Source organism: Thalia democratica, chromosome 8 (assembly GCF_965202585.1).
Source record: "Thalia democratica chromosome 8, ktThaDemo2.hap1.1, whole genome shotgun sequence".
Lineage (NCBI taxonomy): Eukaryota > Metazoa > Chordata > Thaliacea > Salpida > Salpidae > Thalia > Thalia democratica.
The window spans coordinates 9,397,230-9,419,569 of NC_139172.1; the positions used below are offsets into that span (position 1 = coordinate 9,397,230).

Here is a 22,340-nt window from a genome sequence, read left to right on the forward strand (position 1 = left end):
TGTGTTACAAATGACAGAAGATGTTCTTGGAAAAGAAGCTTCAAAAAAGCTTGAATTAAAGCCGCTATCTAATAATATTATTCAAAGTCGAATTAAAGATTTAAGTTCGGATGTTTTGGATCAAGTCATTGCTGAAATCAAAGCTAGTTCTTTAAAAATCTCTCTCCAGTTGGACGAATAAACCGATGTTGAAAATTGCAGTCAATTGATTATACTAGTGGGATATGTGCATGATGGTTCGATATAAGAAGATTTCTTATTTTGTGATGATCTGAAAAGAACTACAAAAGCAAAAGACATCTTTCAATGTGTCAAGAATTTTTTGCAAAAAATGACTTAGACATGCAAGTTATTGGTTCTGTATGTACTGACGGTGCCCCTGCTATGTTGGGAAATAAATCTGTTTTTTTTTTTGCTCTGTTAAAACAGGATATTCCGCACTTGCAGGGTACTCACTGTTTTCTTCATCGACATGCCTTGGCATCAAAAACATTGCCCTCGAAATCTAAAAATGTCCTTGATATATGTTTGAGGACAATCAACTGGATTAGAGGTCGTGCTCTTAATCACCGTCTTTTTAAGTCCTTGTGTCAAGATTATGGTAGTGAACATTCAGTTTTACTTTTCCATACGGAGGTCCGCTGGCTATCACGTGGAAGAGCTTTAACGCGCTTTTTTGAATTGTGGAAAGAAGTAAAAGCTTTTCTTAAGGAACGTGACTATGACCATTTCAAAGAAATTGAGTCAAAAGAGTTTATTCAAATACTAGCTTACTTAAGTGACATTTTTAGCCGCTTGAATGACATGAGTGTTTCCATGCAAGGGAGAAATGTAAATATTTTAAAATGTCGTGAAATAATAAATGCTTTTAAAAAAAGTTAAATCTCTGGTGTCAACGAGTTGAAAGAGGCAATTTATCAAACTTTCCATTACTCGAAGAAGTGACTGATGAAGATGAGTGTTTCGTTCCAAGTGTGCGTCAAGAAATTATGAACCATTTGGAAATACTATCCAAGTCTTTTGACGGATATTTTAAAATAGGAGAACTGGAAATTTCTGAAGAATGGATAATAAATCCATATTCTTTTAATTTGAACCACATGTCCGATGATGAATCGTTTAAAGATGAACTTATTGAATTATGCATGAACCGTTTTATCAAAATGCAGTTTGAAAGCAAAACTCTTAAGCAATATTGGTGTTGTTCAATGAATATGTTTCCAAAACTTGGTGAAAAAGCACTAAGTACTCTCATTTCATTCGCGACAACTTACTTGTGTGAGTCTGGATTTAATACTTTTTTGTCTATAAAAACTGAATCAAGAAACTGCTTGAATGCACAGGCAGACATGCAAATTGCCATAAGCAACAAAATGCCACGTTTTCAGAAAGTTTTCTACAATAAACAGGAACAAAAAAGTCATTAACTTTAGAGTAGATTTAAAATTAAGTTCTTAATCTTTTCAAAATAATATTGCATGAATAGTATTTTAATAATTTGTTAAATACCGTGTGAGGATAACGAGTTGTCATTTAGGATTTTTTATTAAATATATAAAATTAGTTTAGTTTTTTGTTAATGTTAGTTGAAAAAAAAAAGTTTTTTATAAAAATAGATTAGTTTTTTTTTTCGTTTAACTAAAAAGTAGTTAATTTTTTTAGTTTGTTTAAAAATGAGCAGGTAGAATTACAAGTGATGAGCTCCAAACTCACTTGCTTGACCTTCATAAAACGTTTATCGTTGCGAAGGGAAGAGTGAGTTTTGATGTTTTCTACCTTATAAAAAATAGATAAAACTTGTTCGAATATAGTTTGTTATGTTTTTAAATTTCCAAGTGTTTTATTTTTGTTAATATAGTACACTATCATAAAAATTAAAGTAAAAATTATTAATTCATGAAATCAATGAAGTTGTAATAAAATTATTAATAAATAATTAAGCATATAGTGTTAGGGGTGCGAGATCAAATTAAGAGATTTTAGGGGTGCGGGGCATCAAAAAGGTTGGGAACCACTGTTGTAGAGGGATGAGTGAGACTGATGTTTTTCTATTATAAAAAACACTCTATTTATATTTAAAAATCAACAACCAAACATTTTTTAAAGCACCCAAAATTTTATTTTTAAACAAAAAAAAATTGTTTGATGGAGAATGAATGATTTAAAACTCAAACTATAATTTGCAGCACAATATAAATAAATTATTTGTCTTTTGTATATTTAATTAACTAGTAAATAAGTAATAATGAGTTGGAAGTTTTTGATAAAATTGATTTTAACAAAGATTTTTTTTTAAATTTTAACAGCTAGCTTTTGATTGTCCAGTTTAAATTTGATCAGTTTTGTTTGTTTTGGGAAACAAACAAGCTTACTTTAGTCTAATATAAGGGTTTGTATGCGTCAGACTAATTCATTAATATTTTAAAGTTTAGCAAAGTTTCAGTTTTGTCCGTTCAAATATTTGAAAATTTTTAAGTGTTATTTTTTTTCAGTTTTAGTGCTTGAAAGTTTTAGATGTTTTTTTGAGTAGATTATAAGATTTAATTTATTTATAATAAAGCATTTAGTTATTTTCGCCTTAATTTTAAAAAATTTATATTCACTGTTGCCAAAATCTCAGTATTTTTAAGTTTTTAAAGAAAATTTAGAATTTTTCAAGTTTTGATTAGATACTATAACTTTCTTACCAGAAATCTAATTTTATGATAAATATACTCACTTTTACCAATATATTCTTATATACAGTTATATTTACAAGGGCAGTATCATACTTCAGTATTGCTATAGTTAAACTTGTTAAGAAGCACTATGAAAATAAAAAACATTTAATCTGTTTGTAAAACTTAAAATAGCTATTCAATCTTTAACTGAAATTCTTGTATATTAGTTTTTCACTTTACTCTTCAGTGCTAAACTTTCCAAACCAACATGTCTAATAAAAATGTTTTAACTCACAGCTCTGGCCTCAAATAATTTTATTTAAGCAAATTAATAGCTTGTTTTAAAGATTGCCCACCCTTAAATTAGAATTTACATTCCACTTGTTTTACTACTTTTTCAGTTTATTCTTTATTCAAATACTAACATTAAGAGGGTAGTATAACTTTATGAGTCTAAGACTTACTTGTTGTAAGAAAGTGTTTTAAATTTTTGTTACACATTAAATAATTTTAATTTAGTTAATTATTTAAGGCCATAAGACAGCTTTTGTAAAGATAGCAGCAGTCACAGTTTGAAAAATTCAAATAGTTTTCAATATATATAAGGATACAAAGACAAAAAATTCAACATATTATTTATGGAAGGACCTAGTTAAATAAACAAAAAGTACTATTTTGTTAAAAAATAAAGCAGTATGCTCAAAAATTTTCAGTATTTTTCCAGCTTAATTTTAAAAAATCATAATAAACTTTATTTTTCAAGTAGAACTATTTTTTTTTCTAAAAATAGTTTTTTTTTGACATCTCTATAAAGTATTTTGTAAAAATTTTAAAGAGATGTCAAAAAAAAACTCTTTTTTAGAAAAAAAAAAGTTCTACTTAAAAATAAAGTTTATTATGATTTTTATTGTGTGTATTATGATTACAAAATATTTTTTAATGCAGTGAATAAATTTGTGATTAATAGCTAAAAAGCTAAGAATATTTTTTATTGAGTTGTAAAAAAAAATTTGCAATAAAAAATTTCTGCTCAGTATGTTTGTATCTTAAATACATCTCAAAAGTTAATAGAATTTTATAACCTGTTATGTATTAATAATTAGTTTTTTTCTAATATGACCAATGTGGATTTGAAAAAAATGTTTAATCCCTCATGGCTTTTTAAATGGTGTAATATGTTGCTTACATCAGAAAACTTATATAAAGTTTGTTTGCCTTGTTTATTTACTAAAACTAATCTAAAAAGTTTCATTTGGTGTTTTATTAATATTTAAAACATCTTTATTACCTATACAAAACAAAAACTTTGTATTTTATTAAACAAAAAATAAATAAATGTTCATAGGTTTAAACAGAAAATGTTTAATTTTTTGCATAAAAACTTAGTTTTTGCCTTGCAACTAAGGCAAGTAAGAATTTATACCCGAACTGGTGACAAGGGAAAATCAAGTTTGTACACGGGAGAGCGAAGACTGAAGAATGACAAAATATTTTGTGTGCTCGGTGAAGTTGATGAACTCAACTCTCACTTGGGCCTGGCAGCATCACAAATAAACGAGAAAACTTTACTTGAAACAATAAAAGAGTCGCAGAGCACTCTATTAGACATTGGTAGTCACGTAGCAACTCCTTCAGACAAAACCCTTGATTTGTCTGCATTGACTCAAAAATTAGAGAACAAAATTGATGAAATGACAAGGGAGCTTCCTCCATTGAAAAACTTCATTCTACCAGGAGGTAATCAAAACTTGTTGTTAATCTTCTACCTAAACTGTTTATCTAAAACTAGATGAAGAAAATTGTTTTTTAATTAAAAAAAGTTTTATTAAACCCAATTTTCAGGCACTCTATCATCGTCACAGCTTCACGTGTGCAGAAGTGTCTGCAGGAGATGTGAAAGGAGTTTAGTGGATCTCAACGATCAAGTTGATCCTCGAGTAGTCAGCTTCGTCAACAGATTGAGTGATTTTTTGTTTACTGCGGCAAGAATGGCATGTCACATAGAAGGAGGTCAAGAAACTATATATAAAAGGCAGAAGAAGTAATTTTGCTGTAAATGATTTTCTAGTTAATGGTGAATAGATTTAATAAGTTACAGTTATTTTAATTTTGGAACTTATTTAAGCTTTAAAGTCATTAGCATTTTTAAAATAGCTTCAGAAAAGTAACTACTGAAGACAAAAAAATTATTGTTGGTTATATCTAAAAGCTATTAAAAATGTTATAAAATTCATATGATTTTGATTTTACTTCAGTAGTTGCTATAATTGTAATTAGTGTAGTACTTTTTTTAGACGTTATTTTGCTATATCTTAAAAATATATTATATTTTGCACATTACATTGAAAGAACTTTTTAAAACACTTGTTTGAATTTTAACAGCTTTAAATCAAACAGTTTTTTACTCTCTTTAATCAAATTTCATTGTTGATTATGTTATTTGTTGCTACTACTAATTTTAACTTTTTGAATTTTTTCTGGTTACCTGAATAAATATAGTATTTTAACAGTCAGAGATATTTTAGTTTTTGAATCTTTTTAACTAAATAAATCTTATTCAAGAAGTAATTAAAAAAATATAGTTTATTACTTTTGTTAACTTGGTATCCATCAATTTAAGTTAAAAAGATCAAGTTTTACTGCTTTGAATATATAATTAGATACGTAGTGTCATTTATACAAAACTTACCTCAGGTTTTCAGTTATGTATTAACTTCAAAAAAAAAAAAGAGTATTTTATTGAGTGTGATTTTTTGAAAACTTTTTTTAATATTCAAGATCTAAATTGTATTAAGTCTAAGCTGAGTTTTTTTCTATTAAAAAAATAAGTTTAAAGTATAGGGTTGCCTAAAAACCTGGAATTTGACAGTTTAGGCGAAAAAAAACCTCTTATTAGAGAAACAAAAATTTTTTTTGAATTTTATATAATTTTAACATGTGAAGTAACAAAATTTTGATAAGATACAAAAAATCTATTCTAAATTATAAAATAAAATTGTACCATTAAACTTTTTTTTCATTAAAAGACACATTAAGAGTAGCTTTACAGCATATTTTCAATTTTGTAATTTTATATAAGATAGTTTTTAAACAATCAATTTAATTTTGTACCTAAAAGGGACCAAAAAGCTTGTTTTTTAAAAACTTTAAAGAAATTCACAAAACTTCAAAGAAATTTACCAAAAGTTTTTGACAACCTGGTACGTAGTATTACAAGTGAATTACAGATTAAAGTAAAAACTAATAGTGCTAAGGACGTTCATTTCAATCGATTCAAGATTGACATGAATGACTATTTTATTTCTGTATTGTGTATGAAGAGCTTTTTTTTCTTAATTATTTATTCTTTAAATATGACAGAAATAGAACTAAAAACACAAACAATGAATTAAAACTAATGTTATGTTAATGCAAACGTAAATTGGAGTTTTTTTTTTCAGTAAACAATTGAATAAAAACTTGATCAGATTTATTCGATTAAATTAATAAAAACAGTTTCTAAAAAAGAATGCAATTTAAATCATTAAAGTGATGGTTTTTATACTAAAACAAACTTATTTACATGTGTATTAATATTTAGTAAACAAAATTAAAAACACAATAGTTTTAAAATTCAGTTATCGATAAATAAAGACGTTTCTTTTAGTTTTGTAAATAAAGAGTACTTCACATAGGTTAAGGTTATTTTCTATTACTAGTTTAGATAGAAAATTAAATAGAAGTATATAATTAACCATTTTATTTGTTCTCGTTTGTAAAGATTGTAAAATTAAATAAAGTAATATGAAAACCATTGATATTTAGATGTAAATTAAAGTTCCACAAAATAAATGTTAAGTATAAAAATTACTTAATCATGTAAGAAATGATAAGAATGTTTATATTTTGCTATGAAAATTGTCTACTGGTACTTGCAGTTCTTCATAAACAGATGCATCCTCTATAGTTGGTGATATCTGAAAAAAAAACAGTAATATAATTTTAAACTTTTACTTGTAATGTGTTGATCTACTGCGAAAGTTTGTTTAATAAAGTTTGATGAAGTTTAAGTATTGATGCTAAACTTAAAATTGGTTTATTAATATACAAGTTTAATTTTAAATTGAAAAAGTATTTGTTAGGGTTGCAAAATAAACAGGAGTTTGACTATTTAGGCTAAAAAAATGAAATTTGAGAAATTTTGAACAAAAATCACTTAAAAACCTCAAATTTCAAACAATTTTTAAATGTATAGTAATGAAATTTCAATTAGACACAAAAGTCTATCATATATATATATATAAATTTTTGTTATTATTACTTTTTTTTTCATCAAAATTTCATTTAAAGTAGTTTTAAAGTTTTTGTCAATGTTTATATACTATTTAAGACAGTTTTTTTATACCTTAAACTTAACTTTATATTAAAAATAGACCAAAAAACTTGCACTTTTAAAGCTTGGAAGAAATTTCTCTAAAACCTTAAGCAACCCTGATTCGTTATAGTTCTTGTATTATTTTCTCGTTATTAAAAGTTATGAGTGGTAAACAATATTTAATCTGATAATTCATGTTCTAAGCAATAAAATTTATATTTGACTGTAGTTAAACTTTATGGTACACATTTTTCTAACTGCAAATTACTTTTTAAGATATGGCCAAAAATTAAAAAAAAATATTATGAACTATATATATTTTAGAAATATTTAAATATCACATAACATCCGATAAAATTTTATTTATTCAATTTCAAGTTATTTTCTGATATATGGTATTTTAAATTGATTTGGGATTTGACTTGTGTTGTAATCTTAATATTTGTATAAATAAAAGTTTATGAACGTTTACAAAAGTTTTGTTGCTCTAAAATTCTAAATAAAACTAAATTACTTTGTACACAACTTGTTCTTTAAAATAACAATCATCAAATATATTATTTTTTTATTTAAAGTTTTACTTTAGTTCATTTTCTTAGAGTGCTAGTAATAAATTGTTTCACTATTTTAGGAGAAAACAAGTATTTCTTAAAACCAAAGCACTTTTTAAAGTCGTTAAAAGATATAAAATATTACCTAATTTAATTAAAAATTTTAAGATTAACTATATATAACCTTCCTTGCAATTAATCTAGAAGATAGTATGTTACTCAGTATACAATTTTGTTTAACAATAAAGCAAAACGGTAACTCACGTTAAAACTTTTTTTATTAAGCATTGCTTGTAAACTGTTTCTCGGAGTTTTACCAGACCTAGTCTTCGGTATGCGATTGACGTGAATTGAATGCCTGAACGCAGCCACTGGACCAATGTGTTGCCTCACCAGTTGAACTAAAGCTTTCGAAATACCATCTGTGTTTTCCACACCTGTAATTTTCAACACTTGGTTAATAGTGTAATAAAATTAAAAATATCGTGTTTTGTAAATTTAAGTCAACTGTTTACAACAAAAAAAGTCTAAAAATGAAATACATCCGAAATTTTATTTAATTTTGTAATTTAATTAAGTATTAAAATAAACGTACTTGATCGCTTTTTGTGAAAAAAAAATTAATAGAATTTTATAGTTAAATATTTCAAATTATAAAACTTAATATACTTTAGAATTAAAAAATACGTCAGCAAATGAAAAAATATATATGCATAGCGTAGATCTGTAATAGCTATATATTTTATCTAAATTATTAGAAAAACATAAATAAGATACTAATCAGGCATATTTTTGAGGTGCACTGTTTATAAATTTTACTAGTTGATTGAAATTAAGTTCTGCTTCAGATACTTCATGATTGAGATAGCGGAAGATCTATTTAATATATTTAAATGTGTAAAAATGTATCATACAAAGATAGTAAAAAAAACTATTATGGTCAAGTAAAACCAATCTTAATATAATTAACGTCATTACAATTAACCTATTAAAAGAGGTAACTTTAAGCTTTGAAAATAATAGAATATTTAGGCACTTGTTCTACAAACTGTTTAAGTCGATCTGTCTAACCATATTGGTAGGTTTAATGATTTAGTAAACACAAAAGAAATCTTAAATTTGTTTGTATAAAGCACAACTATTTGAGTCTAAAAAAAAAAAAAAAACAGACAAAATTATTAATAAGGATCGTAAGATTTTAAATTAAAAATATATGAATAAAGTTTTAGAGATTAGATCACAAGGTAAAAAACCGAGCAAAACGCGAAAATTATCTTTATATTTATAAATTAACTCCAGCTAACCGGGTTTGCAAACAACGAAGGCAACAGGCACAGATCCTTTCAATGAATCATCCAACGCGACTACAGCGCACTCGACAACATCCTCGTGAAGATTTATCGCCTGTCATCATTAACTATCAGAAAAAATCTTAAAAACAACATTTTTACATTTTACTAAACAGAATAATTTACGGCAGACGTAATTTGCAGTTTAACTTTTTGTAAAAAAATCAGCAAGTATAAACAAAATTTTAGTTGACAATTATCTAAAAATCAAACCTCCTCGATATGGCCGCACGACAGCCGATGACCGGCAACGTTTATGACGTCATCAGTGCGTGACATCACACTTATGTAGCCTCTGTTGTCGCGAACACCCGCGTCCATTGTGTCGTAAAAACCCTGTTTGTGATAAGTCCTTGAGAAAAAAAATGATGACAATTGATTATTATTGTATCCCTTAGAACAAAATTGTTTTAATTTTTGCAAGAAAACATCGGAGAAAGTCTACAAGTCCTAAGCCAGGACTTTCGTATGCCGATACGAATATTGAACAGTTTTTCACTAAATAATCTATTATTTGAAATGTTATTGTGTCATAAACTTAACTAAAGTATTCATGTATAGTCTCTCATTTATAGTTTCTCAAAAACATGGGTAGTTTAACAAAAACCTTAAATCTTTTGAAATAAGTGTTGAGATAACGTTCATCGTCATCGTACAGAGTAGTAAAAGCCCCGGGAGCCAGTGGTAACTTAGCAACGAGGTTACCAAGCTCCCCGTTACCGACTTCGACTCCCTTGTCATCCACCACACGCACTGTTGAAACAAAGTATTAAAGTTAATGAAAATTTTCTAAAAAAACTAGTAGCTACCAGTTGTCACTATCAGATTTCAAAGCTTACTGCCCGTGAAGAACAATAATGCTGTAAATTGTTAAAAATAAAATTGATTAAAAATTTAAACAATACCGATACACTTTTTAGCTTTAAGAAGTTATAACATTGTATTTTAAAAACACAACATAAGTTTCAGATAGATAAAAATGATACTAGTAAGACTGTTTTAGAAGAGTCGGTATTATAAATTTCAAAATTAAAGGTTATAAAAAAATGAAAGACGATAAGCATTGTTTATAAAAGCATTGTTAAATTTTGGTATGAAAGTTTAAATACAAGTTTAATTTGGAAAATTAAACAAGTAAAAATCAACAAATATAATAGTTTTATATGCTGTACACTTTAACTTTTATAACAAAGTCAGAATAACTTACTAAAGACATCAAAAATATTTAACCAAAAATAATAGAATTTAACAAATAACTTAGACAACATCTGTATTCTTTAATAGTAAAAGCATAAATGAAATTATTGACGACTTAAAAAATCAAAACCTTATTTAAATAAAGATCAATGATTATAATTAAAAACAGCTTTAGTTAAAACATGTTAGCATACTTTACCACAAATTTTGAATGTAAAAAACAGGGACTTGCGTTTATTCAAAAAAAATATTTTAATTTCTTAAACTATTGTAATCTTATTGGTTAGACCTACATGAACATTTTTTATATTGAAAAAATTAAACTTTGTTATGAGATATTCCTCTTTAGATATTTTTATAAGAATGTGTACTGTCAGAATTTCATTTGTTTCAAATTGAAAAGTCATTTGACAAAAAAACCACTAAGTTTTTTATTTTAAAAAAGAAAAACTCTTTATTCAAACTTTACTTTGACACTAAAAATAAAAAAATTGATACTTTTAATTTAACTTAAAAAGTGGTAGGGTAAGTAAAAATTTGCTTTGTGATTATTAAGTAAGCAAATATATTTGAAATAAAGTGATTACTTCATGTTATATGAAAGGCAATTACCATATTTTTACTTTTTTTTTTCGAATAAGTATAAAACTTACATGAATCTACCTGTTCTAAAGGGTTAGGTTTAAAAACCTGCAACTAATTTGCATGTGTGCAGACACGGCAATTTTTTATCAACATATTTTTAAATCTATACCCTTATCCCTAACCGACCTTACCCAAACATATAACAAATATAAGTTTTCATAAATAAAATGAAAAATAAATATTTTTTGCTGAGTCAGCAAATTTGCCACTTATATGCAGGTTTTTGAAGCTACCTGTTACAAAAAACTTCTTTGCGTGAGAGTAAAAATAAACAACTCACTGTCCCAACCGGGCACGGCCAGCCCGGAACTTCCCTTCGGCGGGTCGACCGGGTTGCCCAGACCGATGCAAGTCGACGTGATCGGTGAGCCGGTCTCCGTTTGCCACCAGTGGTCTATGACGGGCACTTTGAACGCTCGGCTCGACCAATCAGAAGTGTCGCTGTCGCAATGCTCACCGGCGACAAATAGCGTTCTCAAGCTGTCATTCAAAATAACAAAAGTAGTTAAAAACTTTGCACTGTTTGTCTTCTTTTAGAATTCAATAAAGATCATTTTGTGTAAATTGTTTCAAACTGATCTAATCAATAAAAAAAAATTAAAAGAGTTTTTGTAGGTTAATTTTTTAAAGAATTTGTTTCAACTTTTTGACTGTTACAACAAAATACACTCTTTAACCTGGACAAGTCAAACTTTTCTTGCAACTCGGCATTCGGGTCCACCCGCTTGATGGATCGAAGAGCGGTTGGGGCGGTGAACAAGCACGCCACCTTGTGGTCGCTCACCACGCGGAAAAAAGTCGTGGCGTCCGGCGTGCCAACCGGTTTGCCCTGGACAGTTGTACTAAGGTATTTTACAGTGAAACAAAAACTAGATAAAGTAATTTGTACAAAATATCATGCTTTCAACACTGGATTACTGATAACTAACTAGCCTTAATTAAATCATTGCTATTTTTTTAAATGTTTAAATTTATCAATTAACAAGTTTTGTAATATACTTTAATAACTGAAAGAACTAGTAAACTATTTGGCGTTAGATAGTGCGCTTAAAGAAAATTGAAACCAAAAAACAAAAATTATAATATCTAAGAGTAAAAATAGAAGTATTATAGAAACCTATAATTACCTTTATTCAAGACTTTTTTGAGTTTTAATAAATTGATCTTATTAATAGTTACACAAAAAACAAATTATAAGTTGCATTAAAAATTATCATGATTTGTATCAAACTATTAAAAAAATATTGAAATTATTTATTAAAAAGTAGTAGATTTACACTCTTGAAATTACAGAAAGTCTAAGTTTAAAAACTGAATAACTATAATCTTGTTTAATTACTCCGTCAGTTAAGATTAACTATGTAGTACTCATCCGATGATTAAAATTGGTACTTTTTTAACTGCTGGAAATATAAATTAGTTAAAGTGGGGAAATAGTATGAATGATTGAAAAAATTGAAAGACAAAAAACCTAAATTATAAAAAATACAAAGTACTTTGTAAATAAATAAAAGTAAAACGAAAGTATAAAATTGTAAAAAAAACTAAATACAAACGGATAATTATAAACAAAAGAATTAATATAATTATACTTAAAAAACCTGTTTACAACTGTTTTTTTTTACCTCAAGAAGTACAGATTTCGTACCTGTTAAAAGAGTACCATAACATCCATACGAGTGTCCCACAGCCCAGCCTAAATCAGCAGCTGCCCAAAACACCTTTAAATTACACGAATTAAACAACACTTCAATTGATTGTTATCAAACAAACACTTTAAAATTATGAATTTTACCTGTTTTCATGATAAAATTATTGGAACGCAAATTATTGTCATAATAAATTAAGAAATTGCAAAAATCTACTTATTAGTATGATCTGTTTTCCAATAGAAAACAAAAAATACTTATCCCCATAATAAAACAATAGCCAATTAAATTGCTGAATTATTCGTCATAACAACTTCATACATGCCACGTAACCAGTGCTCTGCAATATTGCTAAGGAATAACTTATTCTGGCCGCTTTAAAAATTAAATGGACATTTCTACATGTTTTTATCTATAAAGTTTCGATTTCTCTTAATAAGTCTTTTATTTCAAAAAGTAAGTGAATTTCTTGTTTGCGGAGCAAATTAAGCCCAAGCAGCTACAACAACCAGGCAAGATGCAGCAACTTTCCAAAAACCTCGAACACAATGGAAGTGTTTCCGTTAATGAGGGGAGCGTGGCAGATGTAGGAGTGACCTACCGTCCATCCGAGGTCGGACGCAGCCCAGAACACCTGCGATTGCTACGTATTCAGTTGTTGTTTATAAATTGTTCCGGTTTTAACATAACTTTTGTTTGCTGTGAACTTTTTCGTAAGCAAGCAGTTAATTGAGTTAATTTTAGTGTATCTTGTCTTTTGGAAGTTTAAACGTAACTGGTTGTACATGTGACAAACTTCGTTTTTATTTTATTAATATAAAACAAATGTATGAAAAAATAAACCTTACTGTTTATTTAAAGCAGAATTTTTTTAGTGTTAAAGTAACAAATGGTTTAATTAAAATACATAATAGTCGAGTTGATACATATTTATATTGAAAAAACTTTTTTTATTTACTAAAACTATTTTTATAGGGTATATATGAGCTGAGATACCTGGATAAATATATATTATCATTATATGCTTAAATCTGTTAAGTCTTATTGAATTTAAAACTACTTAAGTTTTTATAACAAGTTATGTAAAATAATGACAAAAAAGTTTGCTATTTCAAAAAATTATGTGTACTTTTAAAAGAACATTTTGTATTTAATTTACTTATTAGTTTTTTAATAAGTCTTTTGTTATTTTTATATAATTACATTTAGTTTAGTCTCTATATATAGTTTTTAAATTAATAGTACAACCTTTAGATTTAGACATGATTTAATAACATCTCAAAAAAACACGAAGCTATTTTCAAGTAGTTTAAACTCAGTTCAACTTAACAGTTCAACAAAGTTTATTAACAACAACAACTTTCAACAAAGTTATTAAATAATTCAGTTAAGTCATATTTAATAAACTAGATAAAAAACGGTCATTGTTACCTTGCAAAAGTTGAAAAACAAGTTTATTTTAGAAATTAGCTTTAAAAAATTTAAAATTCTAGTAAAATTTTCAACACATTGCAAAACATTTCATAATTTCGTACGTATGCAAAAAATTGCGGCAATAGTGACTACGCATATTTGTCTTTTGTAAACAATACAGCTTTTAACAATATATATTTACAATTAGTAGATTTTTCTCGAAAAGTAATGTTGAAATTGTTTCTATTTGACAAAGAACAAAACTTGTTAAATCTATATACTTATTTTTAGATTTTTTAAGTAGAATTATTTTAATAATTTAGTGATTTTAAAGACAGTTGTAATTAAAATGACACATATATTAAGTTAAAAATAAATAGTGGTCATTTAGAAACCATTCATTAACTGTATAAAATATTATATCAAAACAAACAGTTAGATTTAATAATTACTAACTTTTATGACATTAACAAAACCAGGCTTAATAGATTTTATATTAAAGTGAAAATTAACTTGGCTTTTTTACAAGTAGAAAAAATAATTAAATGTTGTAAAAGTTTTAAGTATTGTAAATTAATTTGTATTTTTAAAACTTATAACTAGTTTAATACATTTTTTTTAAATAAAAACGTAAATTTCTAATCTAAGAAATGCGTTTATAAAAGTATCAAAAAACCTAGTTAACATTGCTTAGTTATTTAAAAGGTTAACACAAAAAAAAAAATATGTTATTAAAACTGCTCTTAAAACTGTTGGTCGTTAACACAATCATAAAAAGCTATAAATAAAAAGTATGTTTTCTTATAGTTATCAATAAAACCCGAAAGATGATTGTAATTAAAATAAACATATATTAACATAAAGTTCAAGTTTAACACAATACTTAAATTACATACGATTGTATTTAAAGTGAATAATTCTGAGAAGTTTTTAGAACACTGAGATTTAGAACAAAACAAAAGTATTGAAAAAATGTAACTATCAATATGCAAATAACAACTACATATAAACTATAAAGAACTTAATCTATTTAAATAATACTTTACTTGCATTTTAAAACATCAAAATGTCTGTAAATTATACTCAAAACTTGTTTATTTTAAATGAGCAGTTCAGAAACTAAGGGGGTTGTTTGGAATTATATGAGTTAAGGTAATGCTTACTTTGACTAATTACTATTAATTTATAAGAAGTTATAACACTTTGATGATTTTTTTCCGAAAAGTGGACGCTGTTTTCCCGTTAGGAAAACCTTTAGTAAAGTCTTATGACTAAATTTAAATTTTTAGTGCATCATAAATTCTTTTTTACATGATAAGAATAATAAAGATTATTTATTTAAAACTTTTCAAATATTGGTTTTGTTTAATATATTACTTTTAATTTCAAAAACCTGATTTAAATTTTAACCGAATAAATTCGTAGCATTATTAAAGAATATAGATAACAAAATAAAAACACTAAGCTATAAAACTTATACATACAAAAAGTTAAAACTTGAACTTTTTTTTAAATATTTACGCTCTATCTTTTTTTACAGTGATACAAACATTTCATTAAATTCATGTTTTGAAAATTCATACAAAACTTAGAACTAACTTCACCAGGCTTCACATCGTAAATAGCTTCCATGGACCAATGCAGCCTGACGCAATGCGGTCCCGTGGGTCGGACCGCGCCCTTCGGCGTTCCGGTTGTGCCTGAGGTGTACAGAACGTACAATGGGTGCATTGAGTCGACCGGAACGCAGTCGTGACCTCTGGCGGTAGCCAACGCTTGTTGCCAGGAAATATCCCTGCCTGGCAGCAGTTCCGCATCGTCCTAGTACGATAAACTTTATTAGACTTCTTACCAGACATTAAAACTCTAAAAATACAAACTTGTGCAAAAGAAAAACGTTTTCATTTTTGAAGTTTTTATTTAATCATAGCTAAACTTAATAAAAAAAAGAATTCTAGCAAACCATGCCCGGTCGTTGATAAATGACAACTCGCTTGGGTTTGTGTTTGGAAATTTTCAATGCCTCATCGAGTATAGGTTTGTATGGAACTTTTCTGCTTGGTTCGATTCCACAACTTGCAGATATAACTGCTCTGATTAAACACAACACGTATTAAAACAGTTAGCTTAACCGCTAAAGTCAACTTCAAACTATTGTGTTTACAAAGAGTTTTTTTGAAGCTGTTCAATATTTTGTAATATCTATATCAAATAAAAACTTTATTAAAGTCTAACGTTGGTTTACAATGGTCGATTCTCACAGAAAGCTCCTTGGCAGCAAAACCACCGAAAACAACTACATGAACCGCACCTATGCGAACTGTGGCCAGCATTGCAGCTATTGCCTATAAAAAACATAACCTTAATAACAGTTAACAAGTATAAACATGTTAAGGGTCAGGCTTATCAAGTTAAAGCTTAATGATAAGCTCTATATTAAAATTATATTTTAGATTCAAAGTTACTTACAAGCGTTATAGGTAAAATTACTATTTTTTTTTAACGTAGTAAAATTTTTAGATATTCTTTTTCAAAATTTGTATCTTCAAAATTTAAATAAACTACTTGAGGTATCATGGGCATGTAGATTAAAACTCTGTCTCCCGTTTTCACGCCATTTTGTGCCAAGTCCCCAGCTAATCTTGAAACCTGGAAATTTTATGAACTAGAATAATTTCAAATCAAAATTTTAAGTTTTTCTTAAAAAATTAAATACAGCTGCAGTAAAAGTTAGAAAACTATTTTATTTAGAAATTTAATATTAACACATTATTTAAAACATTACTATACTATAAAAACAACTTGGTCTTAAATTTATAACAAGTTTGAAATCACGAAAGTTAAGTTTTAAACGTATGATTATAAAAATAAAAAGAAACATTTTTCTATAAAAAACTTTAGACAGATTTAAGAGAGTATTATTGAAAAGCATTGTAAACATACTTTTGGTTAAGACCTTTGAATTAAACTTGTTAACAACTAAAACAAAGAGATAATGCAAGTAACTACTATTTGTCATAATTGAACTGATGCACGTTTCTTTGTGATAAACTAATAACACACAAGTTTTAAGTACTTAGACCTGCATTATGAAAAGTTCAGTTGATTGTGTTATTAGTTTAAAACAGAGGAACGTATATCAATTCAATAAATCAAGTTTTTTGATATTTCTTTATGTATGAAAAAACACTTCTAAAAGCAATATAACCAGCAAAAATAAAGCTAATAGCTATGATATATAACAGTTTACTATTTATTTTTATGTATTAATTTATAACGAATGTAATTGGAAAGTGTTAACCAAAAATATTTTTAAAACTCTCTTATAGAAATGATTTTAAATACTATATGCCTAAAATTAACTGTTACTTAAAAGTTTAAAAAATATTTAAAATAAAAAATTGTAATGAAATAAGCATTAAATAAAAATAAAAATTTTATAAAGAAACAGCTGAAAACAATTTGTTTAAAAAATATGCTATTAGTATTGGTAAGAGATTTCTGCTTGGTAGGCCAGATCTAGCTTATAGGCTGTAGATTGCCCATTCCTTAAGTAAAAGCAATTATACTTTTATTAAAAATTCTTTTTATCAATAGCTTTTAGCTTTCAATTTCAAACATTTGAAATTGTTTATGTTTGTTCTAAAAGATTATATTAATAAAAGCATGATGTTTAATAATCTAATATAAGAGTAAATTTAGATTAATTAAATAAACTCTCCTAGGAATGATTTTTATTTAACTTATACATTTTTTACATGTAAATTATTTAGGCGAATGCACAAAAAATAAAATTACATCATGTAACAGTTGATTGTATGTAATTTTAGTCATAGAATTCGTGACAGGACTTTCGTGAATGATTGCAACCTGATCGCCTCTACCTTCATCTACATGCCTGTCTATCGAGTTGTAGCAGTGATTTATTTTACCTCCAGTAAACCTTTAAAAAAATAGTAAAAACTATATGGGTAAAAATTGTTAATTTTAAACAAATTTTATAACATACAACTTCTTATTATAACTTAATTCTGCTAAGCATACTTGGATTTAATTTTTAGAAATCTTCCCATTTTTAAAAACCGATTAATAAACCAAAACACTCTGCTTAAGAGCTACCACAGATATAAATAAACTCAACATTTTTTTATAACACTTAGCACAATGCAATAAAAAATTTAGTGAATAAACTTTTTATTAGTTAAGAAAGCATATTTTATAAAATTTCATAAAGTGAGATAGAAGTCTAAAATTTATAGTTTGAGTATTTAGAGTTAAACGGTCAAGTTAAACATGCAGTAGCTGTTATGAAAAACAAACAATCAAACTCAACAACAATTAAAATGCAAATAAATTGTTGTTTTGATTTATTTATAAAAAGGTTAACATAGTATTTTTTACTAAAACAGCAAAACAGTTTTTTATAAATGAGAATTTTATTATCTTAACCTAACAGATAAAATTTTTGAAAATTTTGTACAGAAAAACAACAACTTATTGCTAACAAACTAAAATTTTAAAAAAATTTAAAAGTTTCAACTATTCTTAAGAACATATCTATATCAATAGGTTTGATAACTAATGTATACTGTCCAACACCATAAACCTTTGGAAACCTTTACCATAAGCAATTTATTTTTATTAAATAAATACCTAAATAATACAAAAACAAAGATTCTAACCATTTAGTAAAAACTGGACGAGAAGTGTCAATAACCTTGTCCCATTTGTTAAACCACACAAGTTTATCTGCTGCTTCAGCCCAATAGTCACTAGGATTTTTTATACTTTTTTCATACTCATCTCTGTATTTTGTTGTCTGAAAGTAAGCTGAAAATTAATATAAGAAGACCAAAGTTAAGTAAACTTAATTTTAGATATAGTAAAAGTTGATAACTATAAAAGTTCAAGATAAAAAATCTGTTTTTGATAGTTTTTAAATATATACCATTTTTGAACTTCAAAAGTAAATTTTTAACTAACGGAACTGTAAAACTTTTTGGTAGAATTAGTTACTCTGGTGAACTTCTTTAATAAATGCACCTCGTTTTGCAATCTTGATATTTGTTTAAATTTCATTATGTTTGAACTAACTTTTTAGAATAATCTAGTTAATTCTAAAAATAAAACATTTTAAATAAATTACTGAACTATAAGTGAATGTCATTTTAAATAACAATGCAACAAAGTACTGATTTTGAAAAATATTTTGTTTGCTATATTTTAGCATCCATCTGGTTCCAGATTCTGATGTATTTTTTGAAAATTGGATCCAGCTGTGGATCAAAAAGCTAGATCCTGTAGACCCACTATTACAAACTATATACACAGACTTAATCAATATACTCCAAAATTATTTTTAATATTTATATATTAATACTTCAGATTATATGTTGTTTTATTAAAACTGGTTTAAAATTTTCTATACTTTATAGGCCAAGTAGAGGATATATTTTAGAACAAATGTTTAGTATTTAAATGCTTCATATGTTCAGAGTTACACAAAATAAAATATATTTAATCTTAAAGAAGCATAAACTTTGTTCAGTTTGTGTCTAGTCTAGTTGTTGTTATTGAAACATTTGATTTAAAAATGTCAATCTATCTAGTTAAATATTTCAAACTATTTAAGAAGTTATGAAAATAGTTTTAAAAACTAGGGACAGTAAAAAATAATTAAAAAAATATATATTATTAATTGTTTGTAAATATAAAAACATATAACATATTTTTCATTTTAAGAACATCTAAAGTTAAAAATTTTTGAACAAAATATAGGCCATTAAAAACTAAAAAACAATACTTTAAATTAAAACATGAGCTTCAAAAAAATTTTTGAAAAAACAAAATGTATGAAAAAAAAGCTTTCTCAAGTGTTCTAGAAACGAAGTAGTTATTTTTCATCGCGCAACGAACTTGAATTTAGATATTTTTACATTTAAAAGATATCATGGTAAATATTACTTACAAGAACTATTATCATTTTAATAAAGTTTTCATTATACTATTTCATTTATTTTAATTTGTTTATTCCATTTCTTTTTTTATTGTACTAGATTGTATAATTAGTGGTGTTTTCATAATTAATTACTTTATATTACAAGTAGGTAAAAGTAAAAATCTAATTCAATATTTAATTAAATTTTTTTTTTCTTTGTTTCAACTTACGTATATATTTTTTTAAGTATTTTGATATTTACTAAAAAGTTTTATTGAACTAAATGCTTTTTATTACGTATTGGTTTATCTAAATTTACAACAGCTGATTGTGAGTTCACAATGATAGCAGAAAGGTTGTTGATGTAGTTTTTGTTGCAGTGTCAGCAGATACTTGCTTATGAATTTGAGCTTGATGATTTAATCAGACTTCATGGTTTTTAGTATTAAAATTTAAACCTTTTTAGTATTTGCAAATTTGACATTGGCAAAAGCAATTAATTTAGTTATAATATATATAATCTTTTTTTAACAACAAACAAAAACAGTAGTATTACAATATAACAAGTTTTTCAAATTACTAATAACATGTTTGATTTTATAATTTGTAGATTGTTATAAATTACAACTATTAATTAAAGCTAAATATATTCTATCTTATTTTTAAATATAATTTGTTTTTCTATCTTAAATGTATAACATAGTTTAATCTTTGTATTAAAAACTTTTATTTATTCATTTCAGATATCTAAGGAGGACACTGTGTGGTGCCCACTATGGTTTCCATAGTCAATATTAACATTACTGAGTTTAAAAAATCTTACCATTTTTTTAAATTAATCAGTTGCTCTTTCTGTTTAATTTTTAACGTCACGCAAAAAATTTAAGTTTAAATTTGAACAATTGACAAGAAAATATTCAATGTTACAGTTTTTATTTTTATTACTATTAAGACTGAAGGAGCTCAAAAAAGTTTTTATAAACAAATCGTGTTTAGCTTAATGACAAAAAGATCTTTCTCAAGTTGTAGCTGTAGTTGTCCTATCTTGGATGAAAGTCTGGGAGGAAATTCCAAAAAGCTTAAAAGAACAAAAATATCTTATTGCATTTAAATCTGGACTAAAAAATGTATTACATAAAAATCAATCAGTAAAAAGTCAAATTTAATTTTCTGTTTTATATAATATCACATAGAATGATTTCTTGGTTAATTAAGTTTTTACTCTCTATTTTTTTTAGGACTAATCAATGGCAGATGTGTTTGCTGGGTTTGAGCGTAGATGGTTTGGTCTTATAGTTATAGTCTTTGAACATGCAGTTTTTCTTTTACTAAATTATTTTGTTTTATCTTTTTTTTTATGTTAGTTTTATAATTATGTATAATTTTTTTTTTTTTTTTCTAAACAATTGTTAAGTTTATTTTTTAAGTAATAAAAGTTTTTAAACATGTATAGTTTAAATTTATTTTGTTAATTTATACTTGTAAGTGAAATTTATTTACTAAACTATTTATTATTTACTAAAGTAGTTGTAAAGTTTTTTTAACATTTAATTGTACAACTATAAGTTCGATTAATTTATTTTAAATTCTTACATGTATCTGGTATTTATTAGTGTGAGAACTAGTTATTGTTGCTGAGTAATTTATGTTTTAAAAAAGTAAAAGATAATACTAAATATTTTTACTTCTTTGTACTTTTAAGTACATATATCTGTAAATCTAATTAGAATAGGTTGTGCTCTACATTCAATGCTTATACTCATGTTTGTTTTTACATATATATAAGGAAAAATATCTTAGTTATTATATCAACTTTACCACTTTTTCCTTTTTTTTTTATTATTGACCTTTCATTTCCATTTTAGGGTTGCTCTTGTAAAAAGGGCAACAAGAAAATATGATGTAAATGATCATAAAAACGAAATCTTTGGGAAGAGATACTGTGGTACCCATGGCAGACTATGGTTTTCATAGTTAATATTTGCAGCAATGGGTCTAAAAAAGAGTGCATATCATTTTTTATTTTCTTTAACAATTAATTTCTTTATTTAATTTAAGTAAATAAAAAACAAAATTCATTTCTATTGTTATTAAAGTTAAATTTTATTAAAGTTCTAATTAAAACTTATCAAATTTATTTACAAAATATATAGTGTGAGGCTTGATAACCGAAAGGTCTTACTCCAGATCAATCTATTGACCATAGTTGTGAGCGCTCTAGACATTTTGTCCAGGACGTTTTGTCCTGGACATGACTTTAAACTGTATCCTGGTGTATGACTTGATAACCAAAAGATTTTTTTGTACACCAGGTCCTAGAACCAAATATTTGAGCCCATTTTTTTCGTTTTTTTTTCGTTTTTGTTCACATTTTTCTTTCTTTCTTGTGAGCATTCACATTTTAAAATAGTTTTTTTGATGTTTTACTTTGTTTTAGAATAAAAAACTAGTTCATAACAATAATAATAATTATATTTTGTTCAACAAAGAATAAATTTTTGTTTAAACAATCACCAACAGAAAATATTTTGTAAAAATTAGTTATGTTTTTGGAATAGAATATTAAGTACTTTAATTTTTAGCT

General features: G+C 26.0%; 2 protein-coding genes across 2 annotated transcripts; one reads left to right on the plus strand and one right to left on the minus strand.

Annotated features, from left to right (window-relative positions):
- Positions 1–4,011: 4,011 nt before the first annotated feature.
- LOC145842412 (corrinoid adenosyltransferase MMAB-like) lies at positions 4,012–5,169 on the plus strand. Its single transcript, XM_082949849.1, has 2 exons — positions 4,012–4,397; positions 4,503–5,169. The coding sequence occupies exons 1-2, from the start codon at positions 4,019–4,021 to the stop codon at positions 4,703–4,705; spliced, it is 582 nt and encodes a 193-aa protein (XP_082805975.1). The 5' UTR covers positions 4,012–4,018; the 3' UTR covers positions 4,706–5,169.
- A 1,132-nt stretch (positions 5,170–6,301) lies between these two features.
- Positions 6,302–18,934, minus strand: LOC145841963 (acyl-CoA synthetase short-chain family member 3, mitochondrial-like). Its single transcript, XM_082949281.1, has 15 exons — positions 18,802–18,934; positions 18,501–18,637; positions 17,617–17,761; positions 16,384–16,467; positions 16,054–16,163; positions 15,782–15,911; positions 15,418–15,639; positions 12,382–12,477; positions 11,434–11,585; positions 11,037–11,236; positions 9,522–9,667; positions 9,128–9,250; positions 8,870–8,969; positions 7,830–8,002; positions 6,302–6,616 (listed from the first exon to the last, which is right to left on the minus strand). The coding sequence occupies exons 1-15, from the start codon at positions 18,895–18,897 to the stop codon at positions 6,539–6,541; spliced, it is 1,992 nt and encodes a 663-aa protein (XP_082805407.1). The 5' UTR covers positions 18,898–18,934; the 3' UTR covers positions 6,302–6,538.
- Between the last annotated feature and the right edge of the window lie 3,406 nt (positions 18,935–22,340).